This window comes from Platichthys flesus, chromosome 24 (assembly GCF_949316205.1).
Source record: "Platichthys flesus chromosome 24, fPlaFle2.1, whole genome shotgun sequence".
Taxonomy (NCBI): Eukaryota; Metazoa; Chordata; class Actinopteri; order Pleuronectiformes; family Pleuronectidae; genus Platichthys; species Platichthys flesus.
In genome coordinates this window covers 13,093,578-13,111,605 of record NC_084968.1, presented here as the reverse complement: position 1 = coordinate 13,111,605, position 18,028 = coordinate 13,093,578, and the positions used below count along the sequence as shown (strand labels likewise).

The 18,028-nt window shown below is 44.4% G+C and overlaps 2 protein-coding genes across 2 annotated transcripts in view; both read right to left on the bottom strand.

Moving 5' to 3' along the window:
* Positions 1 to 509: 509 nt before the first annotated feature.
* cnpy3 (canopy FGF signaling regulator 3) lies at positions 510 to 4,162 on the bottom strand. The gene is made up of 6 exons (XM_062384306.1): positions 3,929 to 4,162; positions 3,226 to 3,352; positions 2,796 to 2,892; positions 2,528 to 2,650; positions 2,300 to 2,417; positions 510 to 2,102 (listed from the first exon to the last, which is right to left on the bottom strand). Exons 1-6 carry the CDS (start codon positions 4,032 to 4,034, stop codon positions 1,828 to 1,830), a joined length of 846 nt encoding a protein of 281 aa, XP_062240290.1. The 5' UTR covers positions 4,035 to 4,162; the 3' UTR covers positions 510 to 1,827.
* Positions 4,163 to 9,469: 5,307 nt separating this feature from the next.
* trpc5a (transient receptor potential cation channel, subfamily C, member 5a) overlaps positions 9,470 to 18,028 on the bottom strand; it is a 56,689-nt gene continuing 48,130 nt past the window's right edge. The window contains exons 14-18 of the mRNA XM_062383526.1: positions 15,410 to 15,605; positions 15,083 to 15,292; positions 13,016 to 13,057; positions 11,156 to 11,245; positions 9,470 to 10,516 (exon numbers count right to left, since the gene is read on the bottom strand). Coding sequence (XP_062239510.1) covers positions 9,470 to 10,516; positions 11,156 to 11,245; positions 13,016 to 13,057; positions 15,083 to 15,292; positions 15,410 to 15,605 — 1,585 coding nt within the window. The remainder of the gene's footprint in view (positions 10,517 to 11,155; positions 11,246 to 13,015; positions 13,058 to 15,082; positions 15,293 to 15,409; positions 15,606 to 18,028) is intronic.

Genomic DNA, 18,028 nt, shown 5'->3' with positions numbered 1-18,028 from the left:
GTGTTCTCATGTAAGACACGCCCCCTGTTTGCAGTTACCACGCCCATTAGCATCTCATTCTGAGGATATTTTTCATATTGACAGAATTCAGGGAAATGTTTCTTCTGATTTCAGGAAACGTGATCGTTGACATTCAATTCACAGTTTATATAAAAGATAGAGAAACAGTTTGAAACATGGACCCGAAATAAACAGTGAGGGCACTGCAGTGCCTCCTAGTGGCTGGAGGATGTAACTGCAAGACAAAAACATTTTCACATAACAAATTGATTTTATGTTTAAGATTTCCTCTGTCATGATAAAGAATCGGTTTTGGACCACCATTTTTGTTTTGATTTGACAAAAACACAAGGATGATATTGTGAAGGTCTTTTTAAACATCTCTGATTGTTGTAAAAGATAGGTTGTCGGTTACTGGAATGAGACAAACTGGGATTGTATTTTAAAGTGTGTTTATTTCACGTTGAACCACTGATTTAATTTGAACAGAAATGATTTATTTATATCAGTCCTTCTCTTTCATAGCGTCTCCAATGTAGTTAATGGTATATTCAGACCGATGTCTCCCTCTGGTGGTCGAACGTGTACATTGCACCCATGCAGCTATTTGAATGCATATCTTACACAAAACTTGATCATGTCGCAGTTTTTAGATTTTCACTGTTAAAGCAGAACTCGTACGACTTTTTTTTTTTCAAACCTGTGTTTATTGATCATCTGATGTGAAGCAACTTCAACAAAACACATCCAGCATCTTACTTCTGAATAAAAATCGATAGAAACACACACACACGCCTTAAATAGCAGCTTTTCAACATCAAGCAAACACACAAAACAATACATGGGAAATAACAGCAACACAAATCAATGACATTTAAAAAATGAGCTGAACTGAAGCCTCAAGATCTTAATTCTGCCAAAAAATTAAATAGAAATAAATCATTAAACATTGTTTTCGTGAGCAGATGATAAAGGTTTGTTAGATATCACCAGGAGAAGCCTCGACTATTTGAGTTTCATTTAAATATCACATTATCATGATGGTACCACAGAGCTGAAAATATACATCACATTTTCAAAACAAATCCAAAGAAGAAAACTTCTCAGTTTTCGGTTGGAATGGAATTTTACAGCAGATGAGACAAAAGATGCAAAAAAAGCAAAAAACACATAAATTCACATTATAAATTAAAAGACATGAAAACATAAAAAAAACCCATCTACATTCAACTGAGAGAAGAAAGTAAAGAAGGATCATCGCAGCACTTTGACTATGATTCTCACGGAATTAGAAAAAAGGCAGTTTAACAGTATTTTGTTTCACAGTAAATTAACTTTTACTGCTTCGTGGTTTGCTTTTGTTTTGATGATGATTTTTTAAGTAATTTATCAATATTTCACTTGATAAAATGTCATTAAATGGAGAGAAATATTAATTATTGTGCAGATGTTTGTAATTTCCCTTCTTCATATAAAACAGAGAACATCTTCACACTCCAGAGGCTGTGATCAGGTTTCTTTTTCCTGATTAATGATTTAAAACAAACCAAATTGTTGATTCATTTTCAGTTGATCAACTGATTGAACAGATGATTAATCCTTCAGGTAGCTTGTTCTGTATTGACGTGTTGAGATACAGATGAATCGGAATTTTCTGGTGCAGAGACGTAAAAATGTCATGAAACTGATCATTAAAGATTCTGTTATGTGAATGAAACGAATGTAACAGTGCAACATGTGTCAGCCTCAGGCGAAGAAGCTTCAGAAGCGTCAGACGTCTTTTTACTGAGAGGTTCACTTTGAAAGATTTGATCCAGAGAGCAGGGCTCACAGCTCCGTCTTCTTCCCAGACAGAAGCACCTGAGGCTGGATCCCCTCGTCCGACGACGCCCCTCCGTCCGTCTTCTCCACTGGAGCTTTGCTCTTTTTCTTCTTCTTCATTTTCTTCTCCTTCTTCTTCTTGGCCACCTTCTCTCCCTCCGAGCTGCCGTCTCCGCCCACAGCTCCGGCCTTCGCCTTCTTCTTTTTCTTCTTCTTCTTGTCCTCGGCGATGGCGGCCTGGTCGCCCTTCTTCTTCGCCTTCCAGTCCTCGCCCAGACAAGCTGGAGGAGAAAAGTGAAGGGGACAACAAATGAAGGAAAAATGACGAAAATCACACAATTTTTAAATAAACAACCACAACAACACACCTCACAACATCACATGACCACACACACGTACACTGGTGATGTTACATAAACAATGTGATATAATAAAATAATATAAGCAGTGTGTGCATGTTTGTGTGTGTGTGTGTTACCTGTGTCTTGTCCTTTCAGAGCATGTTTCTCACACAGCAACGTGGTCAGATCTTCCTCTTGACTTCCTTTGTACCAGTCTTCAATCACGTCCTCATATCTCTCCACCAGCACGTCACACTGATAGTAAGAGAGAGATCATGATTCTGAATCAAACAGGAATGAGATAATTTCCATGTGGATATTTAAACATTTCAGCAGCAGTGTTTTGGTCGTTTCTGTTCTCACACCTGCTTCTTTAGGTCGGCCACCTCCGCCGAGGTCTCGTTCCACAGCTCGAAGGGAATATCCATCACCACGTTCACGCCTTTGTTCACCAAACCGTGAAGCGTGGAGAAGGTCTCCGACATGCCCTGTACACACACACACACAAACACAAACTTACATCACAGGATTAAATCACATCACACAGGTTCCATCTCTGTTAGAAATAACTTCAAACCGCAGCTCAACACAATCTGAAGAATCCAAACCACAAACCGACGCACACACACTGACCTTGGCGAAGCGGTTGCTGCCGGTTCGCTCCTTGTGCAGATTGTACTCCAGCAGCCTCTGACACACATTCTCTATGACCTCGATGAATCGGAGGTCCCTGCACAGACACACACGGAAAAGACAAAACTGTTCACTACATCTCGATACAAGATTCAGGTGTGTTAGTCCTGAAACTTGTGATTTCACAACTTCTCTGTTCTAGAGGAACTGAACCTGACATCTGTGTGTGTGTGTGTGTGTGTGTGTGTGTTTGTTTCCTAACACAGACATCACGGCTCAGGTTTCATTTCTGTGTAAAACTAAACTGAATCATTTTCTCTCTAATTGTCTTTTATTATTCTGCGACAGTTTGTATAAAATCACCGTGAAATGGAAAATGGAGACACTTCACAAATGATGACAACGCGCACACACATAGACACACACTTACGACTTGACGTATTTGATAGGTGGCGCCCCCTTGCTGTCGATGAAGTTATAGTTCCTGCCGAACACTTCTTTCGTCTTCCCCGTCTCATCGAATGCTGACTTCATCTCAATACTGACAAACTTACAGACTGTAAACACACACACAAAGAACACAAAGAACACACACACACAAACACACAATAACAGACACACACCACTTTTTTAATATCATTTCAATATTCCTAACAAATGAAAGCAATAGGACAAATAAATGTTTCTTTCGTTGTGTTTAACATTTGCATTGATCAAATTAATGAGTTTTCAGGCAATAAACAATGAAGATAATAATATTATTGTTTTATCAATAGTAATAGAAGAAAAGTCCAATGTATAATAACCCCTTCACTTCTATTATTAGTCTCTCTCTCCTTCTCCATCTCTCTCCCTCTCCTCCTTCTCTCTCTCTCTGGAACTTTAAAGGTCTGATCTTCTATGTAAAGAGCTTTGATATCATGTATATTATAATGTAAACAAATCAACTTATATATATATAAATATATGTATTGTTTCTGTATAGAGAGAAGAGAGTGAGTGACTCATCAGTGGATTTCAAACCTCAGGATCTTTCACCTCAGAGGAAACAACAACTCTTCTATTATAGACTCTATTGAACCTGTTATGAAGCACGAACCGGATGAGAGCCGGTAAAGATGCGGGACCGTTACCTTCACACTTGTTCGGCAGATGGACCCACTCGTCGTCTCCTGCCTCCTTCGCTGCGGCCGCCGAACAGACCACCAGCAGGAAACACGCGCACGTCGCTAGAATCATTTCTGCGTCAGACCGAGTTTCTGCGTGAAAACACGATGTTCTGCGTTTAAATCCCGGAGGAGAGTCGTTATTTCTCCCTTTATCTGTTTTCACATCCTCCTCCGCTGCTTCCGGGTAGGAGTCCTCACTTCCGCTTTAGTGCGGCGCTCTGGACCAATCAGAGAGGTGGAGGTGGACCAATGGCAGGAGGGGGAGGGATCACAGAGCGGAATGATGCGAGATGGCTCACTCTGATGACTATTTAAGAGACAGACAGGAACTCAACCATTTGTATATCTTCTAAACATGACGAAATAACTTTATGTTAAACAACAAAATAATGTAAATATATTGTAATAATAATTTTAATAAACAACACTGTTCTAAACTAAATTATTAAAGGTGATTTGGTGTATCCAGCAACATGATCACCCCCCTTCATTTTATAAGCTGTTTTTCAATGTTCAGTCTCAACCAGCAGAGGGCGCCACACACATGCATAATGTACAGAGTACCAGTGGTTATGTAATCTCTCTCTCTCTCTCTCTCTCTCTCTCTCTCTCTCTCTCTCTCTCTCTCTCTCTCTCTCTCTCTCTCTCTCTCTCTCTCTCTCTCTCTCTCTCATAACAACTCAAATTGTAATACTAAGACTAAAATGTAACAGTTACAGAAATTACTTTCACGGCACAATGAGATAAAAGCATATCACAGTAGTTTAATAATAGTTCTCTGAGAGGTACTTCAGTTTATTACTGACCTACACACACACGCACACACACACACACAAACACACTCACATACACACACCAGAGGACATAGCATTGATTTGCATTAATTTTAACCCTTACCTTAACCCAACCTCAAACTAAAGGTAAACTTAACCTAACCCATCTTTATCTTAACCAAAAATTATCTTAACCTTAGCCTAGCTTTACTTAAATTTACCTTACCTTAATCTGAACCTAAATCTAAAACCTTAATGATGGATACTTTATTAATGCATTCACTAAACATATTTTATATACAGTGTCCCTGTAATGCAAGTGATACCCCCTCAGACACACACACACACACACACACACACACACACACACACACACACACACACACACACACACACACACACACACACACACACACACACACACACACACACACACACACACACACACACACACACAACAGATGACTGTCTCATAGCAGGACTTGACACTGAGTTGGTGGAGGGGAGGATGATGTAGAGGACAGAAAGAGAGAGAGAGGGAGATGAAAGCTGGTTTTTATTCAGTGGTGCTGCCCACACAATGGGCGAGCGAGGGCTTTGTTAAATAAAGAAAAACTCTCCACTCTCCCCTCTCTCGCTGCTGCTCCTCTTCTCAGTCGTAATAACACAAACACATTCAGATGATGCAGGTTGATGAAACGCTCAGCTGCTCTGAACACAGATAAAAAGCTTCCATCAGTTTAAACACTGAACTGCGACGGTGACACGACAACCTCATGTTGTTAAAAGACTCCGACACAACGAGGACGATCCCACAACCACGTTCTGTGTGTTCAAACAAATAAAGGTTCCATTCAGCACCTTTCAAAAGCACCACACATCCCCAGCTGTCCGTCCGTCCGTCCGTTGGCTAAACAGCAGAACGAGGTAAAATCTCAAACATCAGAAAAACAGGTTTAAAATTAAATATCATGTTTTTCTTGTTGTTTTACGCGTTAATGTGTGAAAACTCCTCATCGCTGATCAATAAACAGTTCGACCACAGCCCAGTTTTCTAAGGATGCCTTTATTAAAGAGTCAACAACGTGCGCTAGCCGTCCGCTTCTAGAAAAATAACACAGTCATACATTCATCCATGTGGAAATCCAAAAAAATTAAGAAAAACAAGGACAGGTTTTTATTTTTAAAGCTCAAAATCCCTTTAGAAGGTGAGAGGGGGAACCTGAATGATGCCATATATATGTACTGTAATATACTGTGTGTGTGTGTGTGTGTGTGTGTGTGTGCGTGTTTGTGTGTGTGTGTGTGAGGAGTAGCTGCACCGAATCCTTTCCGCCCTTTACAACAAAATGAACATGATGTGATGGGTTTAATTATGTATCCATAATTCAAACACAGATAAAGTTGGTTGACATGACATCTCCTAAAAGTGAAGCCAAATTATCTTGATCGCCCCCTGGTGGCTGGCTGCAGTGTGAGTCATGAACCTGGCCCTGAGTGCACGTCCACTCTGCGGGAAACTTCCTGATTGACAGGTGCAGACGTCGAAACTCCTGAGACACAAGAGAGCGTTTGAAACTTTGAATCCAAGTGTGATCAAGTTGTGAAGGTCGAATCTTATTGTGATGAAGAAAAAGATCTGAACACAGTTTGTTGACTTGACAAATATGATAAATCCCCCCCCCTTAACTTAATGAAACGTGAATTCAACTGAAAAAATACTTGTGTTTGTGTGTGTGAGAGAGTGTGTGTGTTTGTGTGTCCTGACTGTTCATGTGACAATGCATTTCAAAATAAAACCCCTTTCTGAGTGTTTTCAGTTTTTAAAATCCTCGTTTCCCAGACGACACTCGAACGCCCCGCAGAATCCGCCGGCGGTTGCCACGGCAATTGATGAGGTGTGATTGATTACAGCCCCCCCCCCCCCCCCCCCCGATTATCAGGTCGCATGCCGGTTGCCACGGTAACCCCCCCCCCCCCCCCTCTCTGGTTCCTGATAAAGAGACGAGCAGCTGCAGCTTCCTGCTCTGTGGTTCTTTGGTTCATTGGACGACGGCTGAGCTCAGGCGACCAGGTGATGTTACTGGAGGAATCCACTAGAGGGCGCACCTCAGGGATCAGACCTTGTAGCACGTCCGAATTTTAAATTGATACTGAATGGACGAACGTCCGTCAACGTCTCCCTCTGTGTTTCTTTATGAAGCTTCTCTGTCAGCCTGCGTCCACATCAATATATTTATTATTTGTTTTAAAGCCGCCTGGCGTCCGGCCTCGTTTTCTTTCTAACGCTGCTGATGTCGTTTCAGTTTTTAATAAACCTCCGGGGGATTAAATCGTCGAACTCTCTCACTCTACCGTTTTAAATTAGTCTCTTTCACTTGTTTGTGACATAAAACTAATTGTGTTTGTATAAAAAGAGGGTTTCTGTTGTCGCTAACCACTTAGCTGCCCCCCCCCCCCCCCCGGCTCCGACATGTGACATCATCATTACAGGCTGCTGAGCGAGGAATCAGGTCGCCATGGGTACACCGTGACATTTTTGGGGATCAGTGATTCAGCGACGGGTTGAAGCTCTTTCTGCCGCTACCGCCACTGCCAAGACAGCTGGCGGGGGTGAGGTCACGGTGTGTGTGTGTGTCTGTGTGTGTCTGTGTGTGTGGTGGAGGTCATGGAGGAGGTTCTGAAAAGACAGGTGAGGGGGGGAGGAGGAGAAAACTATGGAGGGGTGAAGAAGGATGGGGATGAAGACACAAGGGAGATCTCATAAAGGGCGAAACATTTGGCCGGGAGCTGCTCATCACATGAGAGTGTGTGTGTCTGTGTGTGTGTGTGTGTGTGTGTGTGTGTGTGTTTGATCAGACATGCATAATTTCTCTACTTCACTGCTGACAGTCGTATATTAACCAGAGTGAAATTCAACAGCCTCTGCTCATGCCGACCGTTTGAAGTCGCCGCACCGAGCGACTTCAAGAAGAAGAAGAAGAAGATAAAAAAAGTCATGATGAAATTCTGGTGAAATTTCCCTTTAAAATAGATTTTTCCCCCAAATTGATAGAAAGGCAAACTCGTTTCTATTCGTCCGCTCGACTTTCCCTCCAGAAAACGTCCCGCGTTCCTTTCCAATCATCTCTCTTCTTCTTCCCTCTCCTCCTTTCCACCCACTCATCCACTCATCCACTCATCCATCCATCCTCCTGCTTACAGCAAACATCTCCGCGTGTTCTTCTTCATCAGGTTAAAGTGTACTTGTTAAGGAAGAGCTGAACGAGAAGCCAGGATAACACAGGCAACTCAAAGAGAAGCAAAGACAGTCTTTAGAAACCAGAATTATTATTATTATCATTATTATTCAAAGTCTCTTATTATTACTATTATTACTAGTATAACTGTTATTAGGATAAAACAAAGTTCCTTGGCCCTTGTTGATGCAGAGAGAGGGTGCAGGCTATCGACAGCAGAGCAATGGTTCCATGCCGTTTCCATTTCATCCCAGTGATTCGGTCAAGGTTTAAATCCATGAAGAGTTAAAGGGGAAGTTATTCCATTTCCATTCGTCCTGATATATGTGTATAGATATATATATATATTTTTTTTTTTGCAAAGTATAAAGTGGGACTTGTTCTGTCTCGTGTGGCTGAAGTTAAACGGTTGCTCCGTCTAATTCCAGAGATTTGAAAACGATTTGATTCCATTTTTGTTCCGTGTCGTTAAAGGGAAAGACGGCAGCTGGAGAACAGAAGGGATTCTTCTACTTCCCTCCTGGAAAGTTGCTTTGGCTCCTGGTTAATTCCATAATAATCTTCATGCGCATTCCAATCTCCCAGAGGAAATAAAAAGTTGTACTCTCCGTGGTTCTCTCGTGGCATGCGTGGAACACGGCAGACGTTTATAAAGACAGATTCATCGTGATGTGTCATGAGAAGATGGACGTTGACCTGGTGGTGATGTTCAGGCAGCTCGGTCAGACGTCAGCTGCGATACGACAACGAAACAAACCCTGAGCAGCGTGAAAACCATTTGACACAATGAAACAGACGGTGACAACAATGAATTCAAGGTCGATTCAAATCTGAATGATCGTGAAGCCCAGATTTCTCATTTTCCAAAATCTCTCATTCCAGAAAAACTCGAAAACCATCGCACTGATGCTCGTTAGCTCAGTTTGTTCACTCGGTAGCTCTGTGGGTTACATGGACTGTAAATGAAGATGGACGACAAGTGAAGCAGAGTCCTCTCTATCACCACCTGGTGGCTGACTGCAGACTAGGCCATGAAGCCCGCCTCCTCCATGTTAACGCATGGGGCACGGACCAATCTAGTAAAAGTCACGTTAACTAAAATGTTCTTAAATATGGTTTGAGAAACGGGTAAAACATATCAAGCTTTGATTAACTTGTTAGCTCATTTTTCGAAAGTGGAGACGCGTCGTCCATCTTTATTTACAGGGACACGCGCCTGATGCTATGTAGCTTGTTTGCTAACTGGTACAGGGGGCGTGTCTGTGTGATGGTGACAAACTGTCTTTATAAAGATCTGCCATTGGAGGACTGTCGATGACACCGGCCTTTAGAACCCGCTCCATTCTGGGAAAAACATTGTTCTAGACTGAAGAACTCCCCCCCCCCCCCCCCCCCCCCCCCTCCACCTCTCTCTCTGTTCCCCTTGCTCTGAACGTGTTCGTCCATTTTGCAAAACAAACAAACAAAGAAAACAGTCTGGTCATCCCTTGCTCCTATAGCTGCGTGGTGACCGAGTCCTCTATGACCTCACAGCTGTCCTCTATGACATCGTCGCACGGCCCCACCCACCCGCCCATCATCATCATCAGCCCTCCTCTTCCCCCTCTGTCGTCCACACCGCCCTCGCCCGCTCCTCCCATGCTCACGCCCTGGAAAACGTCCTCGCTGGAGTCCAGGAGGCGAGAGCTGGACTCGGACATGTTGGAAGCACAGTGCAGGGATTGGCAGGGGCAGGGGGGCGGGAGGGGCAGGGCCAGGAGCGAGTCCCTCCCGTTCGTTCTCCGCGGGGAGAACGAGGGGTTGCTGATGTCGACGGAGCGGCCCACCTCGTGCAGGTGGGTCTCGCTCCTGGTCACGTTACTGAGTCCGAAGTCGGAGTGGCTGTGGCTGTGACTCCCCAGGGGGCGGAGCAGCCCGTCCGAGATGGTGTAGGAGGGCGGAGATTGCAGGGGAAGAGGCGAGGGAGGCCCTTGGCGTTTGGAGCGAGAGAACAGGTAGGAGAGGCGTCTGAAGGAGTCCGTCTTCGCGCTCGGAGCTGAGATCCGCTGCAGACGACTCCTCGTGCGGGCGAGCGACGTTGAGAGCGAGGAGGAGAACGATGACGAAGGCAAGGGGAGGACGGTGGTGGAGGACGGAGGGATGACGCTCGTCTTCAGCCCATTGCTCTTTGGTATCCCCTCCTCTTCCTCCTCCTCTTCCCCCCATCCGATGCCCTCCTCCAGCTCCCCCTCCTCACGCTCGGCCCCACCTTCTTTCCGGGTCATTCCGGAGATGGAGCGCACCAGAGCCGACACGCTGAGCGGGGCCGCCGGCCGCACCTCGTCGTCCAGCGGGGTCATGAAGGTCACGCCCTTTGACCTCTGGCCTCCAAATCCACAGCCTCCGCCGCCCTCACCCGATTCGCTGTCATCCTCCGACGCCATGGCGCCATCGTCTCTCATGGTCTCGCTGGAGGAAGAGTAGTGCCGCCGGGGGGGGCGCCGATTGCCGAGGAGATCAAGGACCTCGTAGCGGAAACTGGAGATGTCCTGTTTCAACTCCTGGAAAAAGAGAGAGAGAGACAGAAACAATGTGAGTATAGAGAAAATGGAAGAAATAATAACTTGATGTTTTTTATATGAAAATGTTTCTTTTCTACTCGATGAATATTTGTTCCTTAAGATAAAATCACTTTTGCCATTTGGGATCCAAACACAGCTTCACTCCTCAGAGAACAACACAAGTTATTTACTCTAACACACACACACACACACACACACGCACACACTGATTCAGTCTGATCTGCACCTGATGTGGATTTTAAGCCTCGGCTCCAGATGCATCATGGGAGCAGCCTCAACACGTTAAATCATATCAGAATAATTTATGAAGCAGAGGATTTGGATAAAGCAAAGAAACTCTCCTGAATGTTTCTATAAACTCAGACATCAATAAAACCTGTTTCATTCTTACAGATATATATCTATAGATAAGTTTATAACTGGCCTTTTTTTCCAGAGCTGTGTCCGGCTGCATTGAAAGACCGATTACCTCACAGCGCAGGATTAGACTGTTTCAATTTGAAGGTTTTTTTAAACCCCTGATCCACATTTCCCAGGATTCTTTGGGCTTTGATGATGAATTGTTCTTCTAAGAGAGAATGGCGTGAGCAGGCGATGCTGATAAACAAAATGCTTCACCTTGAAGTTCTCCTCCGTCAGCCCCTCGTCCGTCTTGGCGCTGCGTATCATGGCCGCCACGTACCTCTTCACCAGGCTCCGGATCACTTCCTGCGAGGGACAAGGACCATGGTTACTGAACACGCTTCTGTTTTCTTGTTTTTAAGATTGAGTTTTAAAATGTTAGATTGATAACCTTGATTTAATTCCTACATTCATTCATTTGAGTGCATCATATAAATAAAATAGTCAACTTTTCCTTTTAAAACAGTTTCAAGCTGCCTTATGAGATAAAATGATTGTTGAATATGGATATAAACAAAATGCCTTCTGTATTTCTTTCCTCTCTCTATTCCAGAGGCTGGTCTTTCAGGTTGAGAGCAGCACTTATCGATCTCTCTCTCAGATTTCTCTCTGCTCTCACTCTAAACACTCGCTCGCACTCGGATCTGAACCTGTGATCAATACGTCCTGATCTCAAATTGAAAGACCAAACTCTGGAAAGAGTCCTCAACGTTTTCAAACTATTCTTTCACTTGTAATGTCAGTCCCATGTGGCAATAAATATAATAATAGAATATATATTTCATGTTTTCAGGACATAAAACACACGTGAGAAATAACCCACACCAAGAATTTCTCTGCGATGAATAAAATGAAGGAACTGATAAATTTAAATGTTATTGTCTCATTATTAAATCAGCCAATGACGCGAGTGACCCTGATTGATCTGAAGAGCGAAGACAAATCCACCAGCAGTTGGTGTTCAGTGGGTGGAAACACACACACACACACACACAAACACACACACACACACACACTGCATCCTCCCACAGTCAACACCTGTGACTGCCAAACAGGACGGTCTGGCGAGCTGTCACTCTCGCCGCTGCCAGCTCAGCGCTCCGTTAAAGTGACGGACAGATCCCGACAACCGTCCTCACAGAAAAAAAAAAACGAAACATGGACGTGAATCAGAGCTCAGCCGCCGATGGCGCCAAATTAAAAAGTACTTGGCGTTGGCGCCGCTGGTCGTCGCTGCCAGAGCCGAGGTGTCACAAGACGAGAGCTCAGGCTTCGGATGATGTGAGGAACAAATTCTCTCAAAAACTTGTTTCACTGTCGACATGGACGACATCTTAGCTTTTGAAAGGGAAGCCAAAACAGCTGGATCGCCCCCTGGTGGCGGGCTGTAGCATAGGTCATAAACTCTGCCTCCTCCTCCATGTTTCCAGATGGGACATGGAACCAACTAATTCAATTCAAAGTGCATGTTAAATAATATTTTAATATAAAAGCGAGCTGAGGCGTCATGCTGTCACCAGCGCCCCCTACAGGTGAGACCAACCTGATACTGCACAGGGGCTATAAATGTTTCATGATGAAGGAAATTGACTTGACGTGTTTATTTTTAAGGACACAAACAACTGGTGTGTACAAGAAAACTCTGCAGGGCTTCTTTAATGTGAGGAACAACTGGACACACACAGACACACACACACAGAGACACACACACACACACATACACAAACACACAGACACACACACACTGAGGCCCACAGGGAGCTGGTGTTGGTTTGGACACTGACACAGCAAGATGCTTGAGGGAGATGCAATCTGTTCTGAGTTTGTTTGTGTATGTGTGTGTGTGTGTGTGTGTGTGTGTGTGTGTGTGTGTATGTGTGTGTGTGTGTGTGTGTGTGTGTGTGTGTCTGAAACTCCAGGTAAACTGTGTTTCTCTGTGACAGCTTTTCAATCTTCACTTTATTGAATCCACGTCCTCAGAACCTCTGAACCTTCCATCAACACACGTCCGTCCCAACACCCGAGAGCACGTTTTACCACAAACACACACACACACAAAAACACACACATACAGACCTGGTAATGCTGGTTCTGTATCAGACTGTCAGCGTGTCGTTCCTGCAAAGATAACAACAAGATCATGTTAAAATGAGACGTTTCTGCACTTTGACCAGAACGAGGCGAGCATACGGACGAGCAGACATCATAACACCTCCGGCCACTAGGTGTCGCTGGAGCAGAGACATGAAAAGAGAGCTGGCGTTAAACTGACTGTCCTCCCCGTAGAGAGAGTACAGTCAGTGTGTGAGTAATGAGCTTGAGTTAATAACTTCTCTGTGTCCTCTCAGTGGAGATGTTTCGCTGTGGAGAGCGGCGTCCTGCTCTTCATCCACATTTCATCCGGAGTCACAATCCTCTGAGCGACAGGAACGAGCAGAACACCGCTCTTCACCTCTTCACTCGATGGAGACGATTCAGTCGAGTGTGCTCGGAGCGTTTGCTGCGTTAAATTAGTTTATTCATCCTGAGACTGAAGCTGCAGCGACGCACACAAAGAGCAAATGTGATTCATACAAAGAAAGACGAGATAAAGGAAAGAGATTAACCACAAAATAAAAAAAGGGTTTCATTTCATTTCACTTAAGAACTATTTGAGCAAGAAGCCAATTTAAATAATATATATGAACGGTAAGAGAGGTGTGTCAACTGAGAACAGTTTCTGATTCGTCCTCTGTACCTGCCTGCTGTCAAATACACACACACACACACACACACACAAACCTGCTTTTCTCCTCCCCACAACTTCCTCTAACAATCTATCTCCTCCCTTCAGCCTCTTCTGAGCGATCATCGCCTTCCACATCTCACACTGTCAATACACACACACACACACACACCCGCACTACACACACACACACACACACACACACACTCACTGCAGTGCGGCTCTGTGGACCCATGTGGGCTGGTTGGTTTATATAACTCATCTGACTTCAGCTGAGGTAAACATGCCAGCTGCACTCCGTGTGTGTGTGTGTGTGTGTGTGTGTGTGTGTGTGTGTGTGTGTGTGTGTGTGTATGGCTCCAGCACTGTGTTGATTCACCGATGTTCTCTCTGTTCTAACACAAACAGCTGATCTCAGGCTGTTGTTATTATATTCCTGTAAAGTCACATTATCCCGTCAGTGGGACCGGAGCCGTTTCTCTGAACTGAATTAATCTGAGCAGATGTTTTATTCTCAAACCGAGCTCCTCCTGCCTCGTGCATTAATTATCCGTCTCTGCACCAAAAACACAACAATACTTTGTAATATGATGAGATTCATAATTTTCCTGTGAAGCCTTAAATTGATAAAACGACACAAGCTTAGTGTAGCAGCTGTTCTGGAGCTTTTCAACACATCGAAAACTTTTTCAGCAGATTTAGTCAAACGGTTCAACTTCTGTCTCCGGAATCAAATGAATCTGAGTCGGTTTTCATGACTTCGAACGTCTGAGGCCGTTTTCTGGAACTTTTCCTGCAGCCGTCAAAATGTCAGAAAGACTTTTGAGAATATAAAGCAGGAAAATGTCTGGAAGCTTCACAGCGAGCGAATAGTTTTCAAAATAGTTTTCCTGCTACGCATTTCAGCAAAAACATTTAAACGTCTTTACTCATATTATTGTTTTTTTAACGATATAAAATTCGCAGATATTGCACAATGTTGTCATACAGCTACATATTTCTATAAGGTAAGATGCCACGGACACATTCGGTTTGTAAAAGAAATTTACTCATCTTTGATCTGTCAACATGTGAACGTGAAAAGGTGAGAATCTGAAAAACAAACAAACAGGAGACTTTATCTCTGAGCGGCGATGCCGACTAAAATATCTTCTCATAAACCTTCTTAAATTAAAATTTTTTGCAGTTCTGAGCTAAACTATCAAAACAGACCCTGGTGTAGAAAAACCTTGGGAACTGTCGATTGGAAATGTTCTGAGTTTTGCGCCCCCTAGTGGCAGCTAGATAGACTGAGAGTAACAAACAGACTGCAGAGAATCATTTAAAAAGAATAACTGGCTGAGCTTTACATGTCGAAAACAGCAACACACAACAGCAGCAGGTGTACACAACGCAGGCAGTGGAAGCGTCGCTCTCACCGTGAACTCTCGGAGGTTTTCACATTTGTGCGGCTCCTCCCCCGGCGGCGGGCCCCGGGCGCACAGCTTGTTGTGGAGCCAGCCCAGCAGGTACCACATGGACTTGGGGCTCGGGATGATGTTGAACGGCGGCGGCAGCGTTCCGCCCTCGTCGAAGTAGCTCATCCACAGCTTGGTGCGGGCGAACTTCCACTCGATGTCCGCGTGGTCCTGGGGGGGGGGGGGTTCGTGGTCAGATCACAACATGACAACTCACAGACAGTCCAACAAACATGGGGCTGTGGGAGGTTTCTTTAGATTTCAGTGTGATGTGCGGCGGCGACTCACGGCGATGAGCTGGTAGGAGTTGTTCATCATGGCGATCAGCATGTTGAGCAGAACCACCAGCGAGATCACGTTGTACGTCCCGAACATGGTCGCCCCCACGAACTCGGTGAACTCGTGCCGCGCCTTCACGTTGGTGACGTACAAGTTCAAGAGGCCGAATATCGACCAGAAGAGCGACTGCAGCGTCTCGAACAACCTGAGGAGAAGAAGAGATCAACTTTGAATCAGAACCAATGATGAGTGAGTTTTATGATTTAATGAGACGTAAAATAAGTTCACAGAGATTTTCAGTTAACATCACATAAATGAAATTATTAGGATCAATGACAAGTGCAACAAATGGATCTTGATGGGAAAAAAAACATTTTCCTTTGACTTAGATCTGGTGAATTCTCTTCATTTTGATTTCTGTGAACCTCAAAACTTTGTGAATGATCAAACCTTCAGACAAACATGTTTTTGAAGCAGAACAGAAATCAGTGAAGACGTATGTTCCCTGAAGAGTCGGCCTGATGTCACGTTATCTGGATGAGACACAGGAAATGAGCTTGAAAGCAGGTGAACGTTCAATCACACTCGTCCCGTCTGAACAGAACCAACTGTCCTCTGCTGATTCTGTTCCTCTCAGAACTTCAGCTACAATAACATCATCTGACGAGTCCCTGAGAAAACCCTCCGTCCAGTGAATCAGCTGCAAACGGGAAAACGGTTTCAGTCTGGTGAGCGTCAGGTGGAACGGATGAAATATCGACGCTCAGATTCTTCTGGGTAAAAATAGACGTGGAGTTTAAAACCCCTCAGGAGGCGTCAGACCGAGATGAAGCTGTGTCATGGATTCATATTGAAGAAGACTAGAAACTAGAGACTGAGACGTAAACTTTACTGACGTTATAAAGTGAGAGGTCGAGTCATTTTCTCACAGACTTCTCTAGAAACAACCAGAGGAGTCGCCCCCTGCTGGTCATTACAGAAGATACAGTCATTTCCTCGTGGGCTCCATTTTCTAGCCCCTGGTTTGTGTGGACATAGATTTGTACAGATGTAGCCTATCCTCCGTCTGGTTACACACCCCCCCCCCCCCCCCCCCCTTCTGTCTGTCCTGCCTTCGTCTCTCTGTCGTGGTTACGGCGGCAGTTACTGAATTTTTGATGAAGCAACAATCGGCGGCGAATGAGAAGAGACGTTTTGTCTGCAGGGTTTTATATTCGTGCCGCATGAAATATTCAACGCTCCTGGAATTATTCTCATCGCAGCGTGTGTGTGTGTGTGTGTGTGTGTGTGTGTGTGTTTGTGCGTCTTAATTTACTGCATGTGACTGATGCTGCGGCGCCTCCGTTAATGCACATGTGTGTGTGTGTGTGAGATGAATTGTGTTTCTATGAGTGTGTAAGCGTGTGCAAGGGGATGAATGAGGAATGGAGCAATGGAACGAGGGGGGGGGGGGTGATGAATGAAGCAGCTGAGTTATGAAACAAGAACAAGTGGAGGACGACAAAAAAAGGAAGTTGGACAAAGAAAACTAGACAATCTCTCTCTCTCTCTCTCTCTCTCTCTCTCTCTCTTTCTCTCTCTCTTTGACCTTTAATTATCTCTTCTATTCCTGAATTAATTATTCTCATCTTCATCCAGTCGTATCTTCTTCTTGTCCTCCTCCTCTTATCTCCTCTCGACAATCGTGTCTGATCTTTTATCTCCTCGTATGCCCTCTTTCATTTTTAGCCATCCGACCTCCTCTATCGTTTCCACTGCTCCTTTCTCCTCTCATCTCATCTCTTTCTCTTCCTTTCTTTCCCTCAGAGAGAGAGAGAGAGAGAGAGAGAGAATCTAGTTTGCAGAGTGTGAGAGGAGGTGAAGGATTATTTACAGCATTTGTGTGAAGGCAACGAAAAGACAGCGCGAGGAGGACACACACACACACACATACTCACACACACACACACACACACACACACACACTCACACACACACACACACACACACACACACACACACACACCAGGCAGCGTGGTGTTAAACGATCTAACACATTAACGGTGATAAGTGTGTGAAGTACAGATGAGCGAGAACAGGAGGGAGGAGACACCTGAGCAGGAAACAGGAAATGATCCTGTGAAATCATAGCTCATAAATGTTGATAAGTGTGAATTAGAGTGACACACACACACGCACACACACACACACAGAGGAAATAATCCATGCATTGTAAATTCATGAATGTTGATGCGTGGCTGCCTCGCCCGCGGGCCTGCGATCGCTCTGTTTGCATAATGCACCGTGTCAGCCGGCACTGAGCGACCTGCTCACAGCGTGAGGCTGGTCCACCGGGAAAAACTAATTTAACTCCTTGTTGTGTTTTTGTATCAGAGGACGAGGAGCTGATTTATTGATCTTTAAAGAGACAAAACTTATATTTTTTATTTTGTTGACTTGAATAACAAACAATCCGTTAGCCCGTTAGCACGTTAGCCAGGTGACTGTTTTCACGAGTATTCACTGCCGTTTAATGTGTAGAGAGAATACAACGTTAATTCATGACCTCCTCCGTGAACCTGATTTGTGCCTGTGTCTCATCATGACATGATACATTCTCTACATTACGCAATTTAATCTATATGTCAG